The 25302-nt window shown below is 34.4% G+C and overlaps 1 protein-coding gene across 1 annotated transcript; it reads left to right on the top strand.

The window, feature by feature from the left end:
• Positions 1-2204: 2204 nt before the first annotated feature.
• On the top strand, positions 2205-24026 carry LOC108368330 (sodium-dependent serotonin transporter-like). Its single transcript, XM_017623177.1, has 4 exons — positions 2205-2245; positions 19553-19605; positions 19661-20108; positions 23414-24026. The coding sequence occupies exons 3-4, from the start codon at positions 19902-19904 to the stop codon at positions 23723-23725; spliced, it is 519 nt and encodes a 172-aa protein (XP_017478666.1). The 5' UTR covers positions 2205-2245; positions 19553-19605; positions 19661-19901; the 3' UTR covers positions 23726-24026.
• Positions 24027-25302: the final 1276 nt, after the last annotated feature.

The following is a 25302-nucleotide window of genomic DNA, read 5'->3' as shown; positions in this document are numbered from 1 at the left end:
ATATATAACTGACTTCCAAAAAATGTAATGTTAAAGACCACTTAAAACCACATTTATTTTTAAACCAAAAAAATGTAGGAAACAAGTGCCTGTATATAAAAACTTATGACCTTATTCATAAAAAATAAACAGCTTTAAAAAAGGTTTATAAACTGTAAAATGTATGAAAACGTCATTTTATAAAGCCCTTTAAACCTACTTTCTTTTTTATTTTTTATTGAGGATGACTGAAAATATTTCAATTTTTACACAACGTTTCAGAAATATAAACAGAAATATACGTGCGACTGTATTAGTGTTGTTAAAAATATTAGGTTATTTCTGAGCACGCGGTCTCTTGGGCCGGGGCCTTCTCGGATCGAGGCCCGTGACATTTTGCCACCCTATCCACCCTATAGTTACGCTTTATTCTCTAGGCTCCTCAGAATCTCCTAGCCTCCATCACGTCAGTTTCGACGTCATTTGAAGATCAAGAAGGGAAAAATTCATTGAATATACTTGAAAAATCACGGGGGTTTCGACTCGCTGAACCCGAATCTCAGGTCCGTTTACTTCCATAATATCAGGTTCTAGGTCATTTAAGGGACAAATAGAAAAAAAATATTAATTAAAAATACAAATTTATATACATAGGTTTTTGTTGTCCTGAATTCGAATGTGGGCTTCCTTGATTCTTCACGGTCATCTAGAGGTCATCTTAAAGTCAAATTCGGAAGAATTGTATTGAATTGTCTGGCTTATTCAATGAAGTTTCCCCTTCAAATGACCTCCAACCTGACGTGATGGAGGCTAACTGAACTCAAATTCGCATTCGTCAAAAACAAAGGGATATATAAATAGTTTTGGTTTTATATGCAAAAACTTTTTGTTTTCTAAACTTGTGTTTTTAACCGACTTCAAAAAAGGAGGAGGTTGCCAATTCGTTGGAATATTGTTATTATTTTTTTATGTATGTTACCGCATAATTTTGGACAACGTTTACCAATTTCTATAATTCTATTTTTAAAGGAAAGGTGGTACCTCCGAGGTGGCCCCATACTAATTTGGTTTAGATCCGACCATTGGATTCGAAGAAATTAACGGTACTCTTAAATTTCTACATGGGAATTGAAGTCGGTTTTATTTTTTGCTTAAAAAATACTTGTTTCAATAAAAACTTTTATACTTTTTTGGTATAACCAAATCATCGTTCGATTTTGATGCAACAAGTTGAAAATGCATGCTTCCTTTTAGCACATACCAACATACATATAATGTACATGTGTACCCGTGTGTGCGTAAGGGTACACGTGAAGAGCAACAGTTTGCTTTCATCACCTCCACAAATGTCCTCTGTTTAGGCACGAATGTTGCCTTCCTCTTATGGGTGGCGCGTGTCGCTGTCCTATTGAAGCTAATATTCATGATGGCGTCGATAGTTGTAAAGCGTTTAACTACAAACGTTAAAAACAGTACGACGACGCCACCAATAGATATAACTATAACGCACAATGCAGCGTAATCAACACTCACACTTACCCTTCGGGTGGCGGTCGCCTGTCAGCGGAATGGGTGCCGAAGTAAGGTCTGGGGGAGTGTTGTCGGCGCAACAGCTTGTGGATATAAAGCCCTGCGAAACAGACGAAGAGGCTTATCGGCCAACTGTCTGATTGACTGACTGACTTGGCTGCCGTGCTGCTTGCTGCCTGTTGGCATGTTTGGTTACTTCTTTCTGTTTGTTGTTCTCGGTTTGTGCTGCCATTGTATCTCTTTGCTACTGTAACTGTTATATTCTTTGGTTCTACTTACATATGCATTTTTGATTTATTTATTTTTATTTTTTTGTGAATAGTTTGTAAAAGTGTGAAAAGTGGTGGTAATAGGGTGGGGGAGAGAAGACGAAGATGTCTAACGAGTGCGTCGACGCACAGAACGCAATCGTATTGAATGTGATGCTTATATTTTGGGTATAAAAAGGCGCGTAGCGATTTGGAAATTTGCAGTTTTCTTAGCGCAGTGCGATGCGCTCAAAACCTACTTCTCAGCAAAACGGAACCGGAAATAAGGCGGATAAAAATTTGAATTGTGATTTGAAAGCGAACTCTTCCTGATTTAAGTTTATAGCTGAAGCTGAAGTGTGAAAATTTTTTTTATTGTTGTTATTGTTAAAAATAGTGTTTGAATAAAATATTTTTGTTGTGTTTTTGTGTGCTACTAGAAAAAATTACCTTTATTTGTTGACAAACCTGCAAATACAAAACTCAATGTAAGTTTATTTTAAATTAATCAAAGGCAATCGAATACACCGTCGGCAATTGTAACCAATCAGTAAAAAATAAATTTACACTGTCCTGCAGTGAAATTCTGACAGTCCCTACGCTAAATTTTCGTCTCCAAAATTTTTTAAATGAAAAGCGTTAGGGTCTAAAAGTGTAATGAAAAAGTAACAGATTTAATGTGCAATCAGCCAAATCTAAACGTAGATGTTGCATGTAGTTAGGCGCGCCTGCCATTTTTTGGCGATTTTTGCCGATTAAAATTAGCTACAGTGAATATTGGAATTCGGCTGCTGTACAATGACGCGGAGGCTATGGAAATATTAGAAACAAATAAACATGAATGCAAAATTTTAGAATTTAAGAAAAATAGAACATTGGATCCATTTTATGACCCCCAACCAGTGTTAACAATTAATTATATTGTTATTATATTGTTCGAGTTTAAGAAATAAAAATTAAGAATAATGATTAACATTAGGCATTAATTTTTTCGCTCAAGAGAAATTATTATTACCTTATTTTGATTTTTTTTTTTCGATTGAAAATAAGGACTATTTTATAATTTTTATGTTTTTTGCTCAAAGATAACAATTGCCACTGTAGGCAAAATCTTTGGTTTTGAAATGACACAAAAGAACGCCGAAACACGTGAATTAAATTTTGAGTCGTAGATTACGAATCTGTATTCTGTTTTTCTAGATGGGGTCGTCATTTTGCCAGGACATTTTCTTTTTGATGAAAATCAAACCTTAACAGGGAAAAATATTTAAAAATTACAGATTTTTTCTAAGTTTTTCATTTGTCTTTTTACAAAAAATCAAGCTACTAATGAAAAAAATCGATGGATAATTAAAGAAGTTGTGAATGGTGAAGCGAAAATGTGTAATAATATTTTACTAAAATATGAGCAGGAAAGAATGTTACTCATACGCCATGTACTAAATATTATGTTACTTTAATGTTTTCTCCCTTCATTCATAATGCCAACTTAAAATTAAATTTTTTCCCTTCATTCACAATGCCAACTTAAAATGAAAATTTCTAAAATTATATCCGTAATCTGCGACCCAAAATTAAGTTTACGTGCCTCGGCATTTTTGTGTGTTATTTTTACGCCCTCGCTCAGAAATAAAAATTATAACTAAGTTTTATATTCTCATTTGAAAGTAATGATTCGTGATCGCTAGCGACACTACAATAAAAAGAATAAGGATTCAAAAGTTTTGTAAAAAAACCCAAGTTTTAAGTGGAAAATTTAAATTTAATAATATTTTTATCTCTGAGCGAACAGGTAAAAATCATAAAGTAATAATTATTTTGATAATTCCAGTTAAGCGAAAAAAAACTCAACAATAATTACTATTTCAGAGCGAAAAAAAATTAAATAATTATTAAATTCTGATTTAGTAAATTTTACCCATAGTGATTACCATACCTGGTTTCCATCTACAAACATATGTTTAAAGTGTTTTGATAAAAACGCGATTTCTAGAGATAAATACATAACCTGGTCTAGCATAAAATTGGACATGAACTGAAAGAAAAAAATAATTTAATTAAAGAATTTTCCATATTAATTTCCTATTAAAAACTGCCTCAAGCTCAATAAAAATTGTTCGCAGACATAGGCGGACTCAAAGTTTATAAAATAATTAGGTAAGTATGATAACATCGGCACTCATAGACAAAAAATAGTAGCATTTTACACGGATTATTTTTAGCCAAAATTTCTTGCGTTCAAGAAGTTAAAATTTAAAATTAATACGAAAAAATTAAACCAATTGACATTTCTTAGAGAAATATGACGAACTTATTTGAATTTGATGCTTCCATTGCAAAATATTACATATCGCACACCGTCTTCAAAAGAGTCACAACTCAAAATAATACGTTCGTCAGAAAATGCGAAAAACTATTTCGTAGCATATGCTAATTATATGGGCAAGGGCGACTTTAGTTTAGGTTTTTCTTTAACAAATTATAACAACAATTTGCTCCAGCTTTTGCTGAAAGGTAAATAAAAGCTTTGTGTACATTTTCAGCGCATAATTTCAAAAATGCCAAATTTTTAGTTGTGACTCTTTTGAAGACGGTGAGCGATATGTAGAATTGTCGAGACACTTCAATAGCTTGTTACAACTATTACGTCACCAGCAAGCAAATTGAACTTGTGTACTAGCTACAGCGTATTTACTCCATATAATATGTTTTTTTTTTTTTCTTTTTGAACAAAAGAAAAGTGGACTCTTTTGCACTAACTAATGTCAAAGAATCGAAAGAACAAAATGTGGAATTTGACACTTCACAAAAATCACAAATGTCCCTCTATAAATAGATTGCCGTTTCGGACCACTGTGGCGCTGATGTCAAAATAAAAAGTGCGATCGGCATTCAATGCATGCTTTTTTCCCTTCTTATTGCAAGAACAATATTAACAATAGAAATTTTAGTAACGTAACGCCAGGTAACGTCACGTCAGATAATTCAGCTGATTAAGCATAAAGCAGACAAGATATCTAGATTTAAAAACTTGGAAAATTAACCTTAAACATTTCAAATATTACTAAATAGTCTAAATACATATATCGGATTTAAACTTTGGGCAAATAAATTTAAACGTTGGCCAAATAAAATTAATCATTAGGCAAATAAAATTCAACTCCATTGTAGTACTAAAAATGTTTTAAAAACGAAAAAGTTTTTTCAGTAATTTTTCTCAAATCTCTTGATAATACTGAAAATATATTGTATCCTGAAGTCAACAACAAGCCTGCAAAATATTAGTATTTTATTTTAACGCCAAGTGTCCCACAGCACACTAGTCGAATAAGACCAATTCTTTTTAAAAATTCTGGGTTCAGCAAAATGGATGTTGCATATTATTAGATAATGAATCCGTTTACGCAAAAGATAAAGTCAAATTTCATTTCTCGCAGCCCTTTGCTTTATCGTTAATCTCAAAGTTATCTATTTTCAATCAAATTGTAATTGTTCTCTTGATAAATGCACTGGCCTATAGTCAAAAGAAGTAAAGAACAGCACTAATATTGCAGGCGTGCATTTAGGTCGCTGGTTCCAAATATTCTAATCTTTTTTCAATATTAGAAAAGCCATTATTTTTCATCATCGTGCAAAAATTTTGTTTATGCAAATGAGTATGGAAACACTGAACAGGCACCACTTCTAGAACAAGTTTCCTCATAATTATGCTTACAATATAACATTTGTAAATATAGGAAAATGACAAAAAATGTTGTTCAACATTTTTTTTATTTTAAAATAATTTGTTTATAATCTGAACGATTTTCATAATATTGTTATCAAAAAATCAGAAATAGTAAATCTCGCCTTCAATTTGGTAATTATTACGTACCGATCGAATAACATTTACCAAAGTTATAGCGAAAAACTTAAGTTGATCTCCAGTTTTTTTTTTTTTTAATTCATCTTCAATTGTATAAATAACCTTTAAATGAACGAACCAAAAAGTGTGTCAGGAAGTTAATTTTTTCGTTCAAGCTGAATGCAATGCAATATCGTCCAATTGGAGAGTCCTAAAAAGGATTACGCTAAAGGCTATTGCATTTACCTACAGTCACTTTTTCACATAATGGAATTAACTAAAATATTTATGTATATCTAAACGCTTATTGCACGTCCCCTACTATCATATAACGATAAATTTAGAAACCGCGAAAAATGTGCTTCTTCGGTGACTAATGAAACCATTCCGCGCCAATTTTCAAGACTGCATAAATGGACTTAAACTTATATGCTTGAAACTACTCTTAAGTTATCAAACGATTCCTAATCTTTGACAATACTTGTTTGACTTCATTCACCACGATCTTGAAAACTGACCAAATCGGCGTGACCAAGTCCATGGTTCTTTTAATATTATATAAGCATCCGAAAACATCGGCCGCTGTGTACGCCTTCACTCATCAGCACCTGGGTTCAAACCCTGGTCAAAGCAACATTGCAAAAAATACAGAAGAAGGTTTTTTCTTAACAGCGGTCGTCCCTCGGCAGGCAATGGCAAAAGTGTTTTTCTGCCATGAAAAACAGCTTCTCATAAAAATACAATCGCCGTTCAGAGTCGGCGTAAAACTGTAGGTCCCTCCGCTTTGTGAGACAACATCAAGGCGCACGCCACAAGTCGGAGGAGAAGCTCGGCCAAACACTAACATATGTGTAAGCGCCAATCTATTATTATTATTAAGCATCCAAAAACAATAAAACGTTTGAAATAAATCTCGTCTCATTTTTTTGTATTTTTTACTTGGTTGCTGAAGTAATGAAGCATTGAAAATTTATAATGGAAACTTATAGTTTTTGTAAGTTTTATCTTAATATCTTAAAAACTTGTAGACTTATTGAAAATAAAATATAAATTTAATAACCCTTAATTTGATATATCGTCGTTTGTTTATAACAATTAACGCATTCCATATATATTACAAGCCAAAGTTTAATTTTCAAAATTCATACACTTTGATTCAATGGCGCGGGCAAAGATAAGTTTTAAATTAATCTTTCGTGCCCAATAACAATTGGCTTAGACCAAAAACATCATAACATTACTATTTCAATACCGTCAAATGCCTTTTATTTTCCCCCATACAAAGTCGACCCAGCCTAATGTACATACATATGAATGCATAATACGCGAAAACTCATCATATCAGATCTGTAACGTTCGTTCGATTTTACAAAATATATAAAATTAAAGGGCTTAGCTTGTGGATGTGAAATAACTTCATATTTTTTCAAAAAGAGATGCCACCTGATACAAGTAATTTTTCAAACAAAAAACAAAACCGACTTTAATTCTCATATAAAAAATTAAGATTATCGTTAATTTCATCACAATTCAATTATCGGATCTAGTATGCGGTACCACCATTCCGATGAAAAAAGAATTATCTAAATCGGTTAACGTGGTCCAAAGTTATGCGGTTAAATACATACAACAAAATATATATTCCCATGAACTGATAACCTCCTCCTTTTTGTGAAGTTGGTTAAAAAAAATTAGATTCAAATTATTTTTAAATAAAATCAATTATTGTACTGTGAGTATCGATCGAAATGGTTTTGTTTCTTAAATATGTATATGTAGGAGGGTTGCCACCTGTTTCAAAAAGTAAGTTCGACTTAAATAAAGGCAGAAAATTGAAATGTCGAGGGCTTATATTCAATACCCTCTATCTGCAAAAACTCAATTTTTCAGGAGAGCAAAAAAACTGTTTTGGCAGCTGTTTTTAAAAGTGTTAATAATTTTAAGTACACACGCATGTCTTAAATATTCACGAAATATACTAAAACTAGTTTTTTACTTTTAATTCATTTAATTTTAGTTTAAAGATCAGATAGAGGTTATTGCAATTCGAATTATAACTATTTATATATAAAAATTTGCTGATAGAGGGTTTTGCAGAATAATGAAAATGTCAGTTCTTTAGACGTAAATACTATGTTAAACTAAGATTTTAATGCAGAAATCATAGGTGTGAAAATTCGTTCCCTTCTATTCCGATGTGCCCAGGTAACCACATAATTTTAAATGTGTTTTTGTGTCAAAAGAGTATTTCACGTGATTTCGAAATTATATGAGAATCATTAGCACTGTTAAAAGAGGCTTCGCTGGCTGGTTTACTGTCCGTTCAGATGAGGAAATTTCCTTCGTTTATAGAGGCGAAACGTACAGCTGATTCGGCTGTAAATGCCGAGCAGTACGGGGGAAAAGCACTGAAGACAATTGTAACACCCAGCCCTTTTGTTACCACCATATCTGGAACCGTCTGTGAAAATAAGCTCCCAGGTAATTTATGAGTATCAAACTGGGCAAATGCCCTTGCGGTAGAGTTTTTACTTTAGTAAGCATCGGATGATGTCGAAATCTTTGATGTAGCTTAATATACGAAATAAAGGTGATTGCTTGCTACATCAGTTTTTTTGTTGAAAGCAGGATTCGACGTGAGAGATAGCTTTTATTGGCGAGGGGGGAAATGCACGGATGCTTTTTCTCCTCTGCTACATAGTAAGGTGTTTCTAGCAATTTAAGATGTTTTTTTGCGCAGTGTCCATAAATTACGAGCCCAAAGTCAACTTTTACATAATGACAGTTCTGCTTAAAAGTAGGTTTATTGTAAAAAATCATTCCAAATATTTTCAATGTATCAGTATAGGGGAGGGGTGTTAGACAAGGAGAGGGTTGGATGTATGTATTTATTTGTATTTTCTGCATATGTGAAAAAATTACTTTTTCAGCTTAAATCTGAGCTCCTGAAGATTTGGACCAATTGATTAGATCGTTTAGTATGTTAGAAAAAATAATTTTTACTTGCGTCAAGTCCTTAGTCTTAGAAAAAATTAAAATATCATTAGCGTATTTAGTTTGGCAATAGGAATAATAATAGCAGTTTCCCACTCTTGATGATATAACCCTTGAAATAAAATGTAGTTATGGAGTTTAATGACTCTATGTTTGATGGGATACGGATGATTTTTTAGAACGGGGTACGGGATTTTGTCTGCACCAGGGCTTTTGCCTGTCATCGAAGAGATGGTTGGTCAAACTCTTAAATAGATATGAGTAAGAGAGAATTGTGGGAATCTTCGGACCAAGTGGAGGCAAATAAACATATACACATCGCTCATTTACTTTAGTAGTGTCATAATCCAAAAAATACAAATTTTGAGTTGAGTATGCAGAAATTATCGCTACGTCTTCTTCTATTTCGTGTAAAAATATCATAGCTGTATCGATTAAGCCCTGTATGCAGCTCTCAAGAAAACGGTCAAGAAAAAATTGCCATTATTTCGCGTGTGTGTCCAAGGAATTTTGACATTTTTTGATACTTCACAGCCTGTTGCCTCACTCTTTCCTCAAGAAATAATGGAACGGGCATATATTTCTGTTGCAAAACTGGGTTGATTTATGCTCTTTCTTCACAAAAAACTTTAGAAAACCGTAGTAGAAAGCGTAGTAAATTTCTTAAGAACTGCGTACTGCCTTAAGGAAATTTGACTCAAGAAAATTTCTTAGCCATTTCTTGTACGTCATTTTATATGGAGTTTTTGCTTTTCTTGAGAGCTGCATACAGGCCTTTACCAGAATCTCACTAGAATAAAATATGTATTCATTTTTAGTATCGGCGTATATGTAAATTCAAAACTTTAAAGCCGTCTTTCTCGAGTTTTGATTTTTTGAGTTATGACATTATTGTAGTAAATGAGCGGACATGTATATACCTGTAAGCTACCGGCCAAACCCGATCTTAGAATAAACTATTTTTGTAACTCTCATCATCAGTCCAACTGAAGCTACGCAGTCCACAAGATTTGGTTTCGGTTGGACATCGCATTAGGTAGAACAAGTTTAGCCTGGTCAAAACTAGTTTGACCTAAGATCGGATTTTACCGGAACATATACATACATGCATCGGCACATGTAACTTACTCAGTCAGCCACAAAAAAATGGTAATGAAAACGATTTTCCAGCAAAATTGTATAGATAGAGGATTTTGCTTTTGTAACAAAATGTTATTGCAGATAGTGGATTTTTCAAAATGAGAATATAATACCATAAAAGCAAAATTTTAAGTTTGGCATTATTGTCATGGCTGAAGGATAAATAAGAGCTCACGTTACCATCAAAAACTCATTTTCATCAAAATTGTAGATAGAGGGTATTGAATATAAGCCCTCGATGTATTTCCTGGTATGGACGTCAGACGATTGTGGTTTGCAGAGGGTTGTCACCTTGTAACAAATTAAATTAAATTACATGAAAAATTGGAATATTGGCGAAAAACATATACAGGAATACTCCCTGTATTAAGAAATATTCAGTTTGAGCATTTATGACATTAAAGAGGGCTTCCACCTTTGTAAAAAGTTAAACTCAAATTTTTAATAACGGGTGATTTTTTTGAGGTTAGGATTTTCATGCATTAGTATTTGACAGATCACGTGGGATTTCAGACATGGTGTCAAAGAGAAAGATGCTCAGTATGCTTTGACATTTCATCATGAATAGACTTACTAACGAGCAACGCTTGCAAATCATTGAATTTTATTACCAAAATCAGTGTTCGGTTCGCTTTACGTCCGATTTATGGTCTACATAATCGACCAAGTGAGCAAACAATTAATGCGATTGTGACCAAGTTTCGCACTCAGTTTACTTTATTGGACATTAAACCAACCACACGAATGCGTACAGTGCGTACAGAAGAGAATATTGCGTCTGTTTCTGAGAGTGTTGCTGAAGACCGTGAAATGTCGATTCGTCGCCGTTCGCAGCAATTGGGTTTGCGAAACACATTTCGAACCGAACACTGATTTTGGTAATAAAATTCAATGATTTGCAAGCGTTGCTCGTTAGTAAGTCTATTCATGATGAAATGTCAAAGCATACTGAGCATCTTTCTCTTTGACACCATGTCTGAAATCCCACGTGATCTGTCAAATACTAATGCATGAAAATCCTAACCTCAAAAAAATCACCCGTTAGGTCAAACGAATTATTAAAGTATGACATGGATTAAAAATGTTTTTTTCTGAACATTATTTAAGAGGGTTGCCATATGTTAAGAAATTAAATTCAACTTGAACTAAGTGAATTGGTTACACAATTTAAATATGTATCGCAATATGCGTGCCAGCCGAAAAAGGTTTAACAAGGTTTTGGTTTTAAAATATTTTGGATAGGGTTGCCACCTGTTTTAAAATTAGAATTTGATTAAAGTATGCATAAGTTAAATGAAATATTAAAATATGACGTGAAACGAAGGTGGTAAGATATCTTTAGTCTGAATCCTTAGCTTATAAAAGAGGGTTGCCACCAGCCCTGCCATAAGTACGGATTTTTGCGTACGGTACGGATTTGCGGTGGTCAAAATGGTTGTACGGATTCAGCGTACAGATTTTCACCTTTCCGATAAGGAATATGGAGTTTTGTACGGACTTTTGGTGCCTTCGTTCATATTGTATACATACATTTGCCTGTTTTGCCCATATCCAATTATCTAAGTCATGAACGTTTTCACCATATAATTGCCCACAGGATAGCACTGAAGATATTATAAATTTGTGTACGACAAAATGTTACTTAAAAGCTCAAAGGCATAAACATATGCAAAAATGGAAGATTCCGGCGCTGAAGTTAATACTGCTCATAAATTCGACAAAGTGTAGAAACTCTTTGGGGACCAAATCAAACAGTGGAATTTTGCAAGGCAAAAGTTTTGACAAGCGAAGTGCAGCCGAAATTGGTCAGCGTCTCTCTCTTTGTAGAAAGACCTTAATAAAAATATGTACCTACTCACTTATTTTTTTTAGCAGTGATGCAGTAACTTAACTTTATATATAATAAATCGTTTGTTAAAATTTGCTAGTCAGAAAAACAAATCTTTGTTGCATTTGATGTTGTTGGAAGTAGGATTGTCCGTGTCCATCTATATATGTATACATATTGCTTTTTGCTTGGCAAAAAAAATTTGAGCGTAAGGATTTTACGCCCACCAATTTTTGCCCGTGTACGGATTTTAGAGGCTAATCGTCTGGCAGGCCTGGTTGCCAGCTACTTAAAAAGTTAAACTTAAATTATTTAATAAGTTAAAGTAAATATTAAAAATATGGGTATCAAATGGAATGGGTTTAAAAAGGCATTTTTTCTGAACTGTATTTAGGAACGTTGTCACGTATTTAAAAAAGAGTAAAAATTTGTGAAGTGGGTCACCATTTTTTCGACGGTCGAGCTTTTTTTGTGCAATTATCTGTTCATACTTCACAACGATAAAAGAAAAATACAAGTTTCACAATTTTTCGAAATTCGAATTATTTTGGAAGAGATTTGTTTATTTCCTAACTATATTTAGTAGGGTTGCCAGCTGTTTCAGAAGTCTTAGCTGACTTATGCACAAATCCGAAGACGAAGATAATGCCAAGACGAGCACGAACACGAAGAAGAGTACTAATACGGGGACTAGGCTAATATAAAAAGTAATAAAAATTTCTGCAGTATGAAAGGAAATAAAAATGTATCGGAAGTAGTGATACACGTCATGGCATAGGTATATCTATTTATAGGCTGATGGTACATATGATTGAAGTTAAAGTGGATCTGCTTCTCTCTTGCTAATTATTAATATTTTGCAATTCATATTGATTTATTAAATTCAATTCAATACAATCAAAATGAATACTTCATGTATGTACCGTTTTTAACTTGAATGTGATCTTAATAATCCCATGTAAACAGCCAGGAAGTCCTTTTTGCAGATTTGCAGAAATAAATTGAAATTACGTAAATCGCTTTAGAGAAACAATTTCAACTTGCTCGTGTTGCACTAGCAATTTTCATTTTTGCTGCAAGTGCTGTCAAACCAACCGAGTGTTGCTGTGTGACCAGATACTTGCCGAATTTGTATAAGATTTCAAAAATGTTGCATCATATTTAGAAAACACTCGTCCTTTCCTTCTGATATGAACAATTTAAACATATAAGCATCAGACATTTTGTGGTAGTTTTGTGCGAATTTTAGCATTAAAAAAAATTTTTTCACGTCAATAATATTGTTATGAGCTTAAAAATGTGTGGTAACACATGTGAAAGTGGAATTATCTGCATTGCATTACAGTTTTTGAGGTAGTGTGGATAGCCAAACGATGGGTAGACAAGGCAGCGACAATACAAGAAAAAAATGATTAAAAAAAAATCGAAAAAAATGCTCTGCACCGTCAAATCAAGTCACGAGCCTTGGTACTTTTGAATTGATTGCGAACGGCTCAGAAATATATTTCAATCTAAACTCTTAATCGTGTGTGGCTACATTTGTTTTGTTGCATAAATCATGTCCACCTCTGCTTATTCAATGTAGTAAATTTAGATTGAATCTAATTACAATGACTTAGCTACTACTTGTAATTATCGTCGTAACGTGAAACTACACACTAATGAAACTAACAATTACTAAATAGAATAATATTTGAAAAGTTCAAAGCACTTACGCCCTCACAAGTTTTACGTTGAGCTTGTTGAAATGCTTGAAATCATGGCTTAGCAACTGCCTCGATTGAAGATGAAATTAACCTGAACATACTACACACTTATTTTTACTCAAGTACCAACATTACTTATAACGATTCAACAAAACATCTACATGTTACTCACTAATGAAAGAACTTGCATTTCTACGCTCTTATAAAATTGACTTGGGAGAAGCTGTGTTGTTGCCTGCATGCATGACTGCTGTTTAGAAAAAAAAAACTGTTTAGTTTCATGTTCCGGTATTGAAACTCAAACATGCCGAATTCACAATGTATGAATTTACATTAGGGTGCATCAATCTTCATACAAAACTGGCACTGTTTTTCCATTGGAAATATAAAATCTGATGGCCGCTGTGGCTGAGTGGTTAGAGGCGTGTACTACCACTCCGTGGGGTCTGTTGTTTCTAACAGCGGTCGCCCCTCGGTAGGCCATGACAAACCTCCGACCGTATTTCTGCCATGAAAATACTTTTTATAAAAGCCATTTGCCGTTCGTAGGCGGCGTAAAGCTGTATGTCCCTCCATTTGTATAACAACACCAAGATGCACATTATTAATTGGAGGAGAAACTCGCCAAAATATTATTATTATTATTATTATTATTATTTTTATTATTATATTTTAAGACTTCCGCCAAAATATTTCGTAAACATATTAGTATTGGCTGAACCTTTTTGAAAATACCCCCGAATATCACGTTTTTTTTTTATAAATAAAATTTGTTTCTAAAAATACTTTTTCTCAAAAATCACCTCAGTTGATAGAAGATTTTGGACTTAAAAGGTCTGCATAAAAATGTTTAAAAGTCTAAGAAATGAGAGTTTTGGAGGTAGGTATTTTCGAAATATCTTGGCTGAGGTCTTAAAATATAATAAAAATTATAATTCCATAGGAAAAGCGGCATCTTTCTGGTGAGGCACTCTCATGTACATATATTAGTTTCATACAAAATATTCATCTAGAATTCTTACCATCTGTTAATTGTAGAATGTTAATTACTTTTGAAAATCACAACTGGACAAGAAAATACTATGTACTACATATACATACATATCGCTAGCTTAGAGTGCAAAGTTGCTAAGTCCATTATTTTAATTTAACAGGACAAGCAACAAACTTCTTATAGCCATTTCCTCCAACTATTTCGCAAATCTTTGGATACAACATTTTGCGTGTTCAAAACAAAGAAAAACTCCATACGAATATGAAGGATTCTTTCTTTTTTAAAAGATTTAGTATTATTTTGGGTTCGTCGGATTTTCGGTGCATCTTTTGGACTTAGTAAATTTGCTGTCATTGAATATAAACAAGAAAAAATACACCAAGTACCTTAATCCTTTTCGAAACGATGCATTTTTAATATCCTTTGCTTCCTATATCAAAATATAAGTTTTCATAAAAAGTGGACTTACCAACTTTTCACTTAAGCTAGTGATATGTAATTATGTAAGATGTAGCCTCAGTAACTCTCTTCCCATTTTGTAATTATTTTTGAATTTCATAACATCAGAATGCCATATGATTTCTAAGGACGTCAAAGAGAAGTTCATTTTCGTTCGGATTTTGCAGCGAATTGGAATAAACATGAAAATCGTTACATCTAGGGTTCTACTAATTTTTGAAGTAACACTCGTTCGCGTTCAAATACAAACGTATTACTCAAGAGTAAGGCCACGTCGAGTGTTCTACATATGTACATACATATATGTATGTACATATACGACTTCTCTACTTTTGATATCGAAATTCTTTTTGTTTTCATTAACAATATTTCTTTTCTTTAACCCCTGGCTGCAATTTAAAATGCTTTCCTTTTTTCTATTGCTAAAATTATAAATACGGGTAGCACTGCACCGTATGCATATCAACACTTGAAAATAAATGAAATTGTTTTCTCGTTAACAAAGATATCCACCCATCCCACCTTGTGTTCACATACATACATATACATATATATATAGAAATGTATGTAAGTATTATTGTCGCGAGTATCAAAATGTTTATGGCAATCATTAAGACATTAATTTTTACAGCGAATACATTTTAATTATTTATATTGTACAGCTTTACATACTTACATAAATATCCATAGTACACATGGCTCATTCCACAGTGACAGGTGCGATATTTTAACTGACATTTATTACCGGTTTACACCGTAAGTCATAATAATAATTGTAAACACTAACAACCCGAAACCTTTAAAATATTCATTCACCTACTCACACTCAAAAAAAAAAACTTCTTTTAATTGAAGAAACACAGCAATCAAAATGAAAAAAAATGGGAACGAAATAGCACTAAAGAAGTTTTATCCTCTTTTCATGCCCATCATTTCTTCAAAATGATTGATTACATCCACGGTTCCATATTTTCGTGTACGTTTTTACACATTTCAAAGAAAAATTACTCATTCGGGAGAAGTTTTTATTCATTCGGAAGAATTTTCGACCTTTAAGTAAGGAAAGTTTTTCTTTGATCCAGAGATGGATTTTTGGTTCACTGCAATGGGCATAAACTAGTTAGCAGAAAAATTATGATAAGAATAATGTGTTTCTAATTTTATTTTCACGATTTGGATCAAATATCTTCTTTATTTTATTTTTTGAAATGCCATGCTAGGCACATAAACCTATTTAACACAAAATAATCAGTTTCAACACTGAACCAAAAATCCATCTCTGGATCAAAGAAAAACTTTCCTTACTTGAAGGTCGAAAATTCATCCGAATGAGTAAAAAATTCTCCCGAATGAGTAATTTTTCTTAAGAATGTGGAAAAACGTACACGAAAATATGGAATCGTGGATGTAAACTTTCATTTTGAACAAATGTTGGGCATGAAAAGAGGATAAAACTTCTTTAGTGCTATTTCGTTCCCATTTTTCTTCATTTTGATTGCTGTTTTTCTTCAATTAAGAGACGTTTTTTTTGATTGAAATATGCGTACATTTGTATGTACATACATACATATATACAGAGGTGGAACAAATTATAGCCGCACCACATTTTGACAAGCTCTAACTAGGGGCGAACGCAGGTAGGAGTTTTGGGGGTTCAACCCCCCAAATCCCTGCGGAAAATTTTAAGAATTTTCTTTTCATTTAGTTAGTTGCGCAAACAAAGACACTATTGTTTTTATTTCCGTAAAAGTGTGCGTGCATTTTCAACTATTTGCAAAAATCTGCAGATAAAGAACACATCAAGATTAATAATTAGAAAATATTACATTGATTTGAAATTTTGCTTTCAACCGGACTAGAAATTGATGTTGATAGATAACTCATACGCCATGACATATGAACGATATAAGTTGCAGGGCTGTCAGCTATCCTTAGCTATGAGGTGCCATATTGAGGATAAAAAAGTGCCGAAATGTGCCATATAGGAAAATAAAAGTACCAAAAAAGGAGTCATCCTTTTTAATTCTTCTCATTTAGCAATAAAATAAGAACCACATTTCTAAAACAAAAGTGCAATGCCAAAATAAGATAATCCAGTTGAATAATCTTTAAAAATTAGAAAATGTTAGTTGAGAAAGAGAAGTAGACGCAAAGAATTTCACAAAAATGTATTGAAATATTACCAATTTTGAAAAGTACCATTTTGGCACTTTGTGCCAAATTGAAGAATCAAGTGCCATTTGATGTACAATAGGGCCACAAAACGGCACGGTTTGAGCCAAGCTGGTAGCACTGATAAGTTGTCTCTCGCACGCCCGCACTCACGGAAATGACGTTTTTGACATTTTTCATAGGATGTGACCACCAGAATAGGCTGGCTGTAGATATTTCATCTATTTAGTTATAATGTGCTGTCAAAAGGACAGCCCATCTGAAGTATGTTGACTTATACTTGCAACAATGCTATTTCAACATGGGCTGTGAGTACTTCAAGACGATTAAGCTCACAAAAATTTTCAATCGATTTGAAGTATGATGGGTTTTTCGGTCATGAGCTCTCCATCTAGACGCTCTGGTAACACCACCTTATATGAATTCGCCTTGGAACTAACATAATCCCATAAAGTACTACATATGTACTATATCCATATCTTTGTTTTGAATTTTAAGGTTTTCGAAGCTTTCGTAATGATAAAAATAATTGGACTCAAATTGCATCTTTCAATATTTTGCATTTTCAATATTATTTAGAGTTTCAACTTGAACCCGGCGTTACTGGCCCATATTTTGAGATACAATTAATTTACCAATTTGGGGAAAAAAGTGTTTTTTCAATGTCCGTGAATCACCAACACAACAAGTGCTACGGTTCGAATTCATTCTGTTAAAATAATGAACTAACTGAAAACTTCTACCCCTCCGGCTCCCGAATTTGCACAAATTACAGTTACAGTCGAAAATTCTCCGGACGAGTGTCAAATAGCGAAAAAATGACGATACTCCGGCGCTGAGGAGCTTAGTGCAACTGATTCCCGAATAAGAGTTCATTTCCACCAAGCCTGAATTACAGTTAATGCCTATTGGAAAAAGGAGATAACACCTCGAAGGGGATAATTGCTCATATTAAATAAAAGCAAACGAAAGCAAGAAAGCAAAAAGTAAGAAATAAATCTTGCATTTACCTGAGCCTTTAACTCAGTTAAGCTCATGGTGAAAATGGGCTATAAGTTACCGAGTCCCACAGTTCCCAGTCTATAATGATGAAATAGAGAAGATCTTATTGGAATTTTATTAGCATGTATGAAGATTAACGATTAGGCGTAATTTGATTTAGGCCCAAAAATGGTCGCTTCTCTAAGTTTTAAAAAATTTTTACCACCATTGTTTTAAAGATGCCGATGATTTCACAGCCCTCTGCGTCTCGAAAATCAGGTTTTTAATTCGCTGCGACCAATATTACATATTCACATTCTTGCAGGTTCCGCTTAATGCCGTGTCTTTTTGTCGCGATAACGAGAATTATGAAGTCCTTATGAAGGCCTTCGACCAAACGTAATTTTAAATTTGAACTACCACGTATTAAAATGTGCCAAAATGAGAATGTGCAAAATATGACATTCGAAACATCCCTAGTACATACATACATAAGGATGACCAGGAATTAACGACGATGATACAGTGGCAAACGATTACAAGGCAAAAGTATTCCAAGCGTCAAAATGAAGGTTAAAAATTATAAACAATGCAATAACATTGACATTGGCCTGCATTAGCATATGAGTCCAATAAATATATGTCCATATATATGAACATATATATATAGCTGTATGTATGTGTGTGTGTACAGTAAGGTGGTCCAAGAACGCACGTAAGAAAAGTAAAGTCGGAATTGTAACCGTCTCAGCCCCTAGGATTGTTTAGTATCGAAAAAAAAACAACCGTGTTTTTTTGAAATCAAAAAATATTTACAGGTCACTCAACGCGCTCAAAGTTTTACATGTATTTTATATGGCAAAAAAATATATTTTTCGTGGAAATGGTATGGAATCCTTGAAAATGCATAATTTTCAATCGGTTAATTCTGTTTCTCTTCAGAAGCGTTCAAAAAATAGTACCCAATGGTTTATTTAAAATTGTTTAATACTAACGATTTCTGCGTTTTGGGACGTCCTAAAAAAGCTAATATTAAAAAATTGTTAAATAAACAATTGGGTATTAATACTTGAATCTCCCTAAAAAAACAGTTTGCCGATTGTAAAATATTAATTTTCAAGGATTCTTAACCATTCCTACGAAAAATCGAAAAATATTTTTTTTGTTATATAAAATACATGAGAAACTTTTTGAGCTTTAAGCGACCTCTAAATATTATTTGGTTTAAAAAAATAAATTAGGGGCATATTTTTTCGATATAAAACCATCCTAGGGGGTGAGAGCATCAAAATTCCTTTCATTGAACCACCCTAATGCACATATATAAACATATGAAACTTTCACAACTGGCCATACTCATTTATGTACATATGTATATGTACATACCTACGTATTAAGGCTAGAGTCAAATGGACTATCCATAATGCAAAACTGAAAGTCACCTTTGGGATATATGTATGTAATTGCAATATGTAATATGTATATTCGTACTTACAACAAATGGGTTGGACACAATTGCCGGCGGTCCTTTGTTGTAGCCGTCCGTTTTTTTTCTTCTTGTAATTTTAAAAATATAATCTGAAATTATGTACATTTACAGTATTAACGGTTGTTGCATGTGGCATATCAATATTGCAGACAATTACATTTATGTATGTTTTTCCCACTTTTTTACAGTTATATTAATACGTTTTTAATGATGTAAAATACCAATGGAGTAAAAAAAATATGTATGTATGTTCTGAGGATAAGTGAAAAAATTTAGTTTTTTTGTTGTTTCTGCAGCTGAAGTAACTTTCAAAACATATGAATGCGCATCTCTTATATACACCCATCACGCACTTCCCACAGCTATCTACAGCTCCCATTTAATGCTTTCGTACACTGCCACCAACATTATCAGAAGACGAATTCGCATTCGCAACTGCATCATCACCTTCAACCGCTATTTCCGCATTACTAAATACAATAAATCCAATACACATGAGATCATAAAATTACTGCAACTGCATATGTACGATCGACTATGGATCGCAGCAAAAATAATAGTTTAGAATTTGGTAAGAACTCAGCGGCGTCGGCCGCCAATGCAGGCGCAATGTCAGCACCCTGGGCGAATAATAAGGAGTCTGCGTCACAGCCGAATGAGGATGATTCGCCGGAGGATGACGCTGATACTGCCACACCAGCAAAGGTTACCGATCCATTGGCGCCAAAACTGGCCAATAATGAGGTAAGCAGCGACATACGAAACTGTAATTTTTATGAGCATATTTAATGTGTAGTAGCTTTGCATCTATCAGAGATTGTCTCTATTAAAAAAGGTAACTTCATAGCTCTTCTATTCCAAACTTAGCCACAGTTCAAGTTAGAACTTAATTGTTCCTAATCTCTTAACTCTTAGTCAACTGTTTTTGTTTAAAAAAGTATCGTCGCTACCATGTCAAACTATCGAATGTGCGAAAATGCTTTTTCAATTACGATCAGCGTTGCCGCTTTGGTAATATTTAACCAAAATTTTAAATTTTTTTCTTGGTGATTTGGTAATTTATTTTTCAATTTGGTAACTTTTTCGATTCGGTNGTAATTTTTTTCTTGGTGATTTGGTAATTTATTTTTCAATTTCGTAACTTTTTCGATTCGGTCCTACATGTCACGTAGGTCAATACAGGATCTGATTCCACATTAGGAAGTGGCCCGTAAGCGATTACTTTTATAGAAATACCAGGTAATCATTCGCAAGGCGAAAATTTGTTCCAACGTTGCTATATCAACTGAGTCCTATCCCGGAAGGTAGTGGGTGGTCGTACCTTTCCGTGTCAGTGCATCAGCTTTGCAATTGCCATCAACATTCCTGTGTATCCCGGCAACCATATGAGTAGAGTTNCTTCGCAAGGCGAAAAGTTATTCCAGCGTTCCTTGGTTCTAGAATGGTGTGATCTCTAACAAAATACTTGAAAGTGGCTATTGCTATATCTACCGAGTCCTATCCCGGAAGGTAGTGGGTGGTCGCACCTTTCCGTGTCAGTGCATCAGCTTTTCAATTGCCATCAACATTCCTGTGTATCCCGGCAACCATATGAGTAGAGTTCTATGTGAATATGTATGTTCTCGTTCAAAAAGCTACGGCATTCAGTATACCCTATAGGCACTTCACTTTCGAATGAAAAAATTAAACACCGAAACCGGTTTGTCTGCAAACCAAACTTGACAAGGGATGACGGAAATTCGTTCCAAAATAAATCATCTTACCACCCTGTCGGAAAAATCAACCAACACCAACACTTCACTTTGTCTATGTGTGAGTTTAAAGCTTGCCCTTAAGCGTTGAATTTTTGAGATATTTTCGGCTACTTTTTGACATATGTATGTACATATGTACATGTATATTTGCCATAACTGGGCAAACGTTGATTTTAAAGTGCTCCAAAGTTTGGGGTTTATTCGTATACATACGGCCGTCCGAGTAGAATCATAAAAGGTCCAATGGTGCCAAGTGGGATGCTCTCAGTGGCCAAATGATATCGTCTCTACGGGAAATTATGCGCCTGATAATCCTCTGTTGCAAATGCAAAATATACTATTCTGAGCCATAAGACAGTACCATGTTCTTAAAAGGACGCGCAATCGACAAATTTGTTTCTTCGGCCACACTCAGGAGTGAAATCCTCACCAAGCGTTTCTAGTGTCGTAGCTTTCAGCGTTCACGCAGTTATAAAAATTATAGCTGAGTGGAGCGCTTTTCGTTGAACTTGGTAACTTATTCGGTTGATTTTGGTAAAAAATAAAAAAATTTGGGGGCCANCAGGTGTGAAATCCTCACCAAGCGTTTCTAGTGTCGTAGCTTTCAGCGTTCACGCAGTTATAAAAATTATAGCTGAGTGGAGCGCTTTTCGTTGAACTTGGTAACTTATTCGGTTGATTTTGGTAAAAAATAAAAAAATTTGGGGGCCACACTGATTACGATACCTTGCGCATGCATAGGATAGCGGTTTTAACAAAGTGTCGAATCCCACACGTTTTCCTAATGACAACAACATGTTTTACAACATTTTCGTTGCTCTCCGGAAAAGTACCTATGTTCACATTTGAAAGTTTGGCATGGTAGCGACGATATGTACGTGTAATAACCTTCCCCTTCTTTTTGCTTGGCTCTACAACCGTTCGTCGGTTTGGACCGAGATAAAAAACTGCAGCAATTATTTCTCTCCTTTGCGAAGTTGCGCCAGGTGGAAAACCCCAAGTACAGACAGGCCCTTTTGCAATTGGTCCTTTCTTTGTGTTGGTGGATGGCCTGTCATCCGGGCCCATGAGTTCCGAATCGAAGGATCCTCGTCATCCATGCATACATCATGTCGAATCTAGCGCAATCGTTGTATTTTTATGCGCTTAACTATATCCATGTCGAAATATAGCTTGTACAGTTCCTCATTACATCATCTTCGGTACTCGTCGCTAACGTGAACAGGACGATAAATTTTGCTTAGAATAACTCTCTAGAAAGCCCCCAACGCCTTTTTGAATGAATATAAAAGGTCGGACATGATGAGAGATTTGTTGAACGTAGAGCGTAATTTTTGTTCGTCGGGAAAGGTTATGCTAATCAATTGCCTACCGAGGGCAAAGTGACACCTGTTGGCAAGAGTTATTCTTCATTTGATCTCCAGACTGACACTGTTGGTGGTGTTTATGCTCGATCATAGGCAGACAACAGTGACATGTGTCGCAAAATACCAGGACTTTTTGTGTGTTACCAGGAGGTACTTTGTCTTGTCCTCGTTCACCGCTAGACCAACCTCTTTACATTAACATATAATACTGCAGACAAAAGTAAATAATATTTAGTTACCTCGTTGACATAAAAATCATGGCTATTAGCGCGGTTTCGCCCCAAAATTAAGAAAAAATTTTGGTCTGGCCGTGAACGAGTAACACTTTGTAAACCATGTCACTGCCGCATCTTCAAATAAAACAAGACTTTATCTATTTAAGGAATCTATCATATCTAAACCCCGCCAACAAATTAATCACACTCGAGATGAACTTAACTTTTGCCAACAGTTGCCATTTTTGAGCTCGATACAGTAATTTCCTCTTCACGCTTGCACATAGGATTATTAGAGCTCAAGCACAAGGAGGCCAGAATGTTCCGGCGAAGCTCATAGGGGGTCTTAATTTTTAGCTTTTATATGGTGCTTAGTAATTGATTCCCTACTAGTCAATGTTTACAGCTAAAATATCTTCGCAAACCGAAGTGGGTCTGCCACATTGCAGGCCTCTCTCTTTCAATTGCTGACAGGAAACCCCCAAGAAAACTGAATACGATTGACTGAAACTTGGAGTGTTGGCCATAATATTAATGACACTTGGAGGTACTTAGGCTCAAAACTTTTCAGCATCTCCTCATACGTGCCTACGTACATATGTAATTAGAGCCCTTATAGATTTTTTATTATATATATGTACCCCACAATCTTATGTAATCGTAAGAAATTCATGTCTTATCAACTCTACTTTCTTTAACTTTTCCACCCACAGCGCGTGCTCGTCGTTTCCGTCACAGAGCGCACCCGTGAGACGTGGAGTCAGAAAGCGGAGTTCTTATTAGCAGTCATTGGTTTCGCTGTCGATTTGGGTAATGTTTGGCGCTTTCCCTATATTTGCTATCAAAATGGCGGCGGTGCTTTCCTCATACCCTACTGTGTGATGCTGATATTTGGAGGCTTGCCGCTCTTCTATATGGAACTGGCGTTGGGTCAATTTCATCGTTGCGGTTGTTTGAGTATATGGAAGCGCATTTGCCCGGCACTTAAAGGTAAATTAAAAAAAAGGAAACAAAATACTACCTAGGTACAAAGCGCAATACTTTGCCATTAAGCGCTCAAGGATATACACATAAAACGAAAGCAGGAAAGCAAATATCTTAAGCATGCCATGGGGGAAATATAAAGGAGGCAATAAAAAAAAACCAACAACTTGTTGATTCTTTATTCGAGCGCAAGCGTATTTATCGCAAATCAAGCAAATTCCACAGGTGGCTGCTCCGTATTTTGCTCTGTATTGTTGCATTTTCCTTAAGGCCGTACAATTCGTTTCCTGTGCTGTTTGGATAGCTTGTTGTGGCTGCACTTTTAATCCCACGTGATTTCTCAGTAATTTTTCTTCAATTCAAATGAGTCTTTATCGATGCTTATGAGGCTAATCAGTCACGTCCGATATTTACCTATACTGTTGAACGTGTCAAAATTTGTATGCATGCTTATGTATGCATTAAGCCCATAAAATCTGTGCATAATATATGCTATATGCACATAAATAGCTATGCATACATAACTTTCGGAATAACATATTTTTGGCGAAATTTTTTATAAACATTTTAAGCATGTGTGTGTGAATAAAAAACAGAGTTTTTAAACAAAAAAAGCCACTGTGACGGAATATTTTGGCCAACAAATATGAAAATTAATTTATTAACAGTAAGTTTTTTCGTTGAGTCAAAAGCACTTTTCAAATAAAATGAGATAGGAGTATGTAAGTATGTACATGACATTATCTACGTATTAAAATCGTCGAAAAAATACCAACACATCTGAACAAGACGAGGGTAATTGCATAAATATGAAACAACTTTTAATATCTGATGTTTAACTCTTTCACCCTTGAGCTTTTCTAGATGTGGTGGTGATTTTTCGGTTTCGATCGCGAATACAGTTATAAGAATGACATTGTAAGAATGTTTGGAAATTGTGACAACTGTGAACGAAATATCGAATGTTGAACACAAATATACGTATGTAGTATATTAAAAAAAAACATTTCAAGTATTTTGGTAATTTTTCTAATTTTACGAGTTGCTTTACAGGATCGCTGCCCTTGTGACATGAATGGCAAGACATATGTATATGTGGTTGGATTAGAGCCTTACATATGTATGCCATTAAAAGGCACCTTTTTGGTGATAGTTTTCAGACTAGTTACTGTAAGGAAAATGATGGACGGAAAGAACTCTTTTGATTTGGTATTTGCAGCTTAGTTGATAAGTGCTTATGACTCCGAACTGCTGAAGCATTTCTCTTATTTTAACATTCAGCTATTTAAAGAGCAGAAGTTATAAATTGTTTCTATACATGTAAATACAAGCAAACTTTTATAATTTCTGCAATTCCACCCGTCTGTTAAGACGTGTTGGTATTTTGCGAGCGATATCAATACGTAGATAATGTCATTTACATAATCCTGCCTCGTTTTATTTCAAAGAGCTTGACTCAATGAAAAAAAAAATACTGTTTGTAAATTAATTTACATACTTGTACGAGATTGTTTGTACTACATACATACATATGTACATACGTACCTACGCTGGTTGTATTGTATCCCTCATATTTGTCAAATGTGTATTACTGTACGGATTATATGTTTATTTCAAT

Source organism: Rhagoletis zephyria, unplaced genomic scaffold (assembly GCF_001687245.7).
Source record: "Rhagoletis zephyria isolate East Lansing unplaced genomic scaffold, Rhagoletis_zephyria_1.1 Rzeph_scaffold_03073, whole genome shotgun sequence".
NCBI lineage: Eukaryota > Metazoa > Arthropoda > Insecta > Diptera > Tephritidae > Rhagoletis > Rhagoletis zephyria.
The sequence above is the reverse complement of the archived record's forward strand: the minus strand, read 5'-3'. Positions and strand labels throughout refer to the sequence as shown.

Coding starts and splice junctions, on each gene's coding strand:
- LOC108368330 (XM_017623177.1), top strand. CDS start 19,902: ATGGATCGCAGCAAAAATAATAGTTTAGAATTTGGTAAGAACTCAGCG. Junction 20,109..23,413: donor CAAAACTGGCCAATAATGAG/GTAAGCAGCGAC, acceptor TTCCACCCACAG/CGCGTGCTCGTCGTTTCCGT.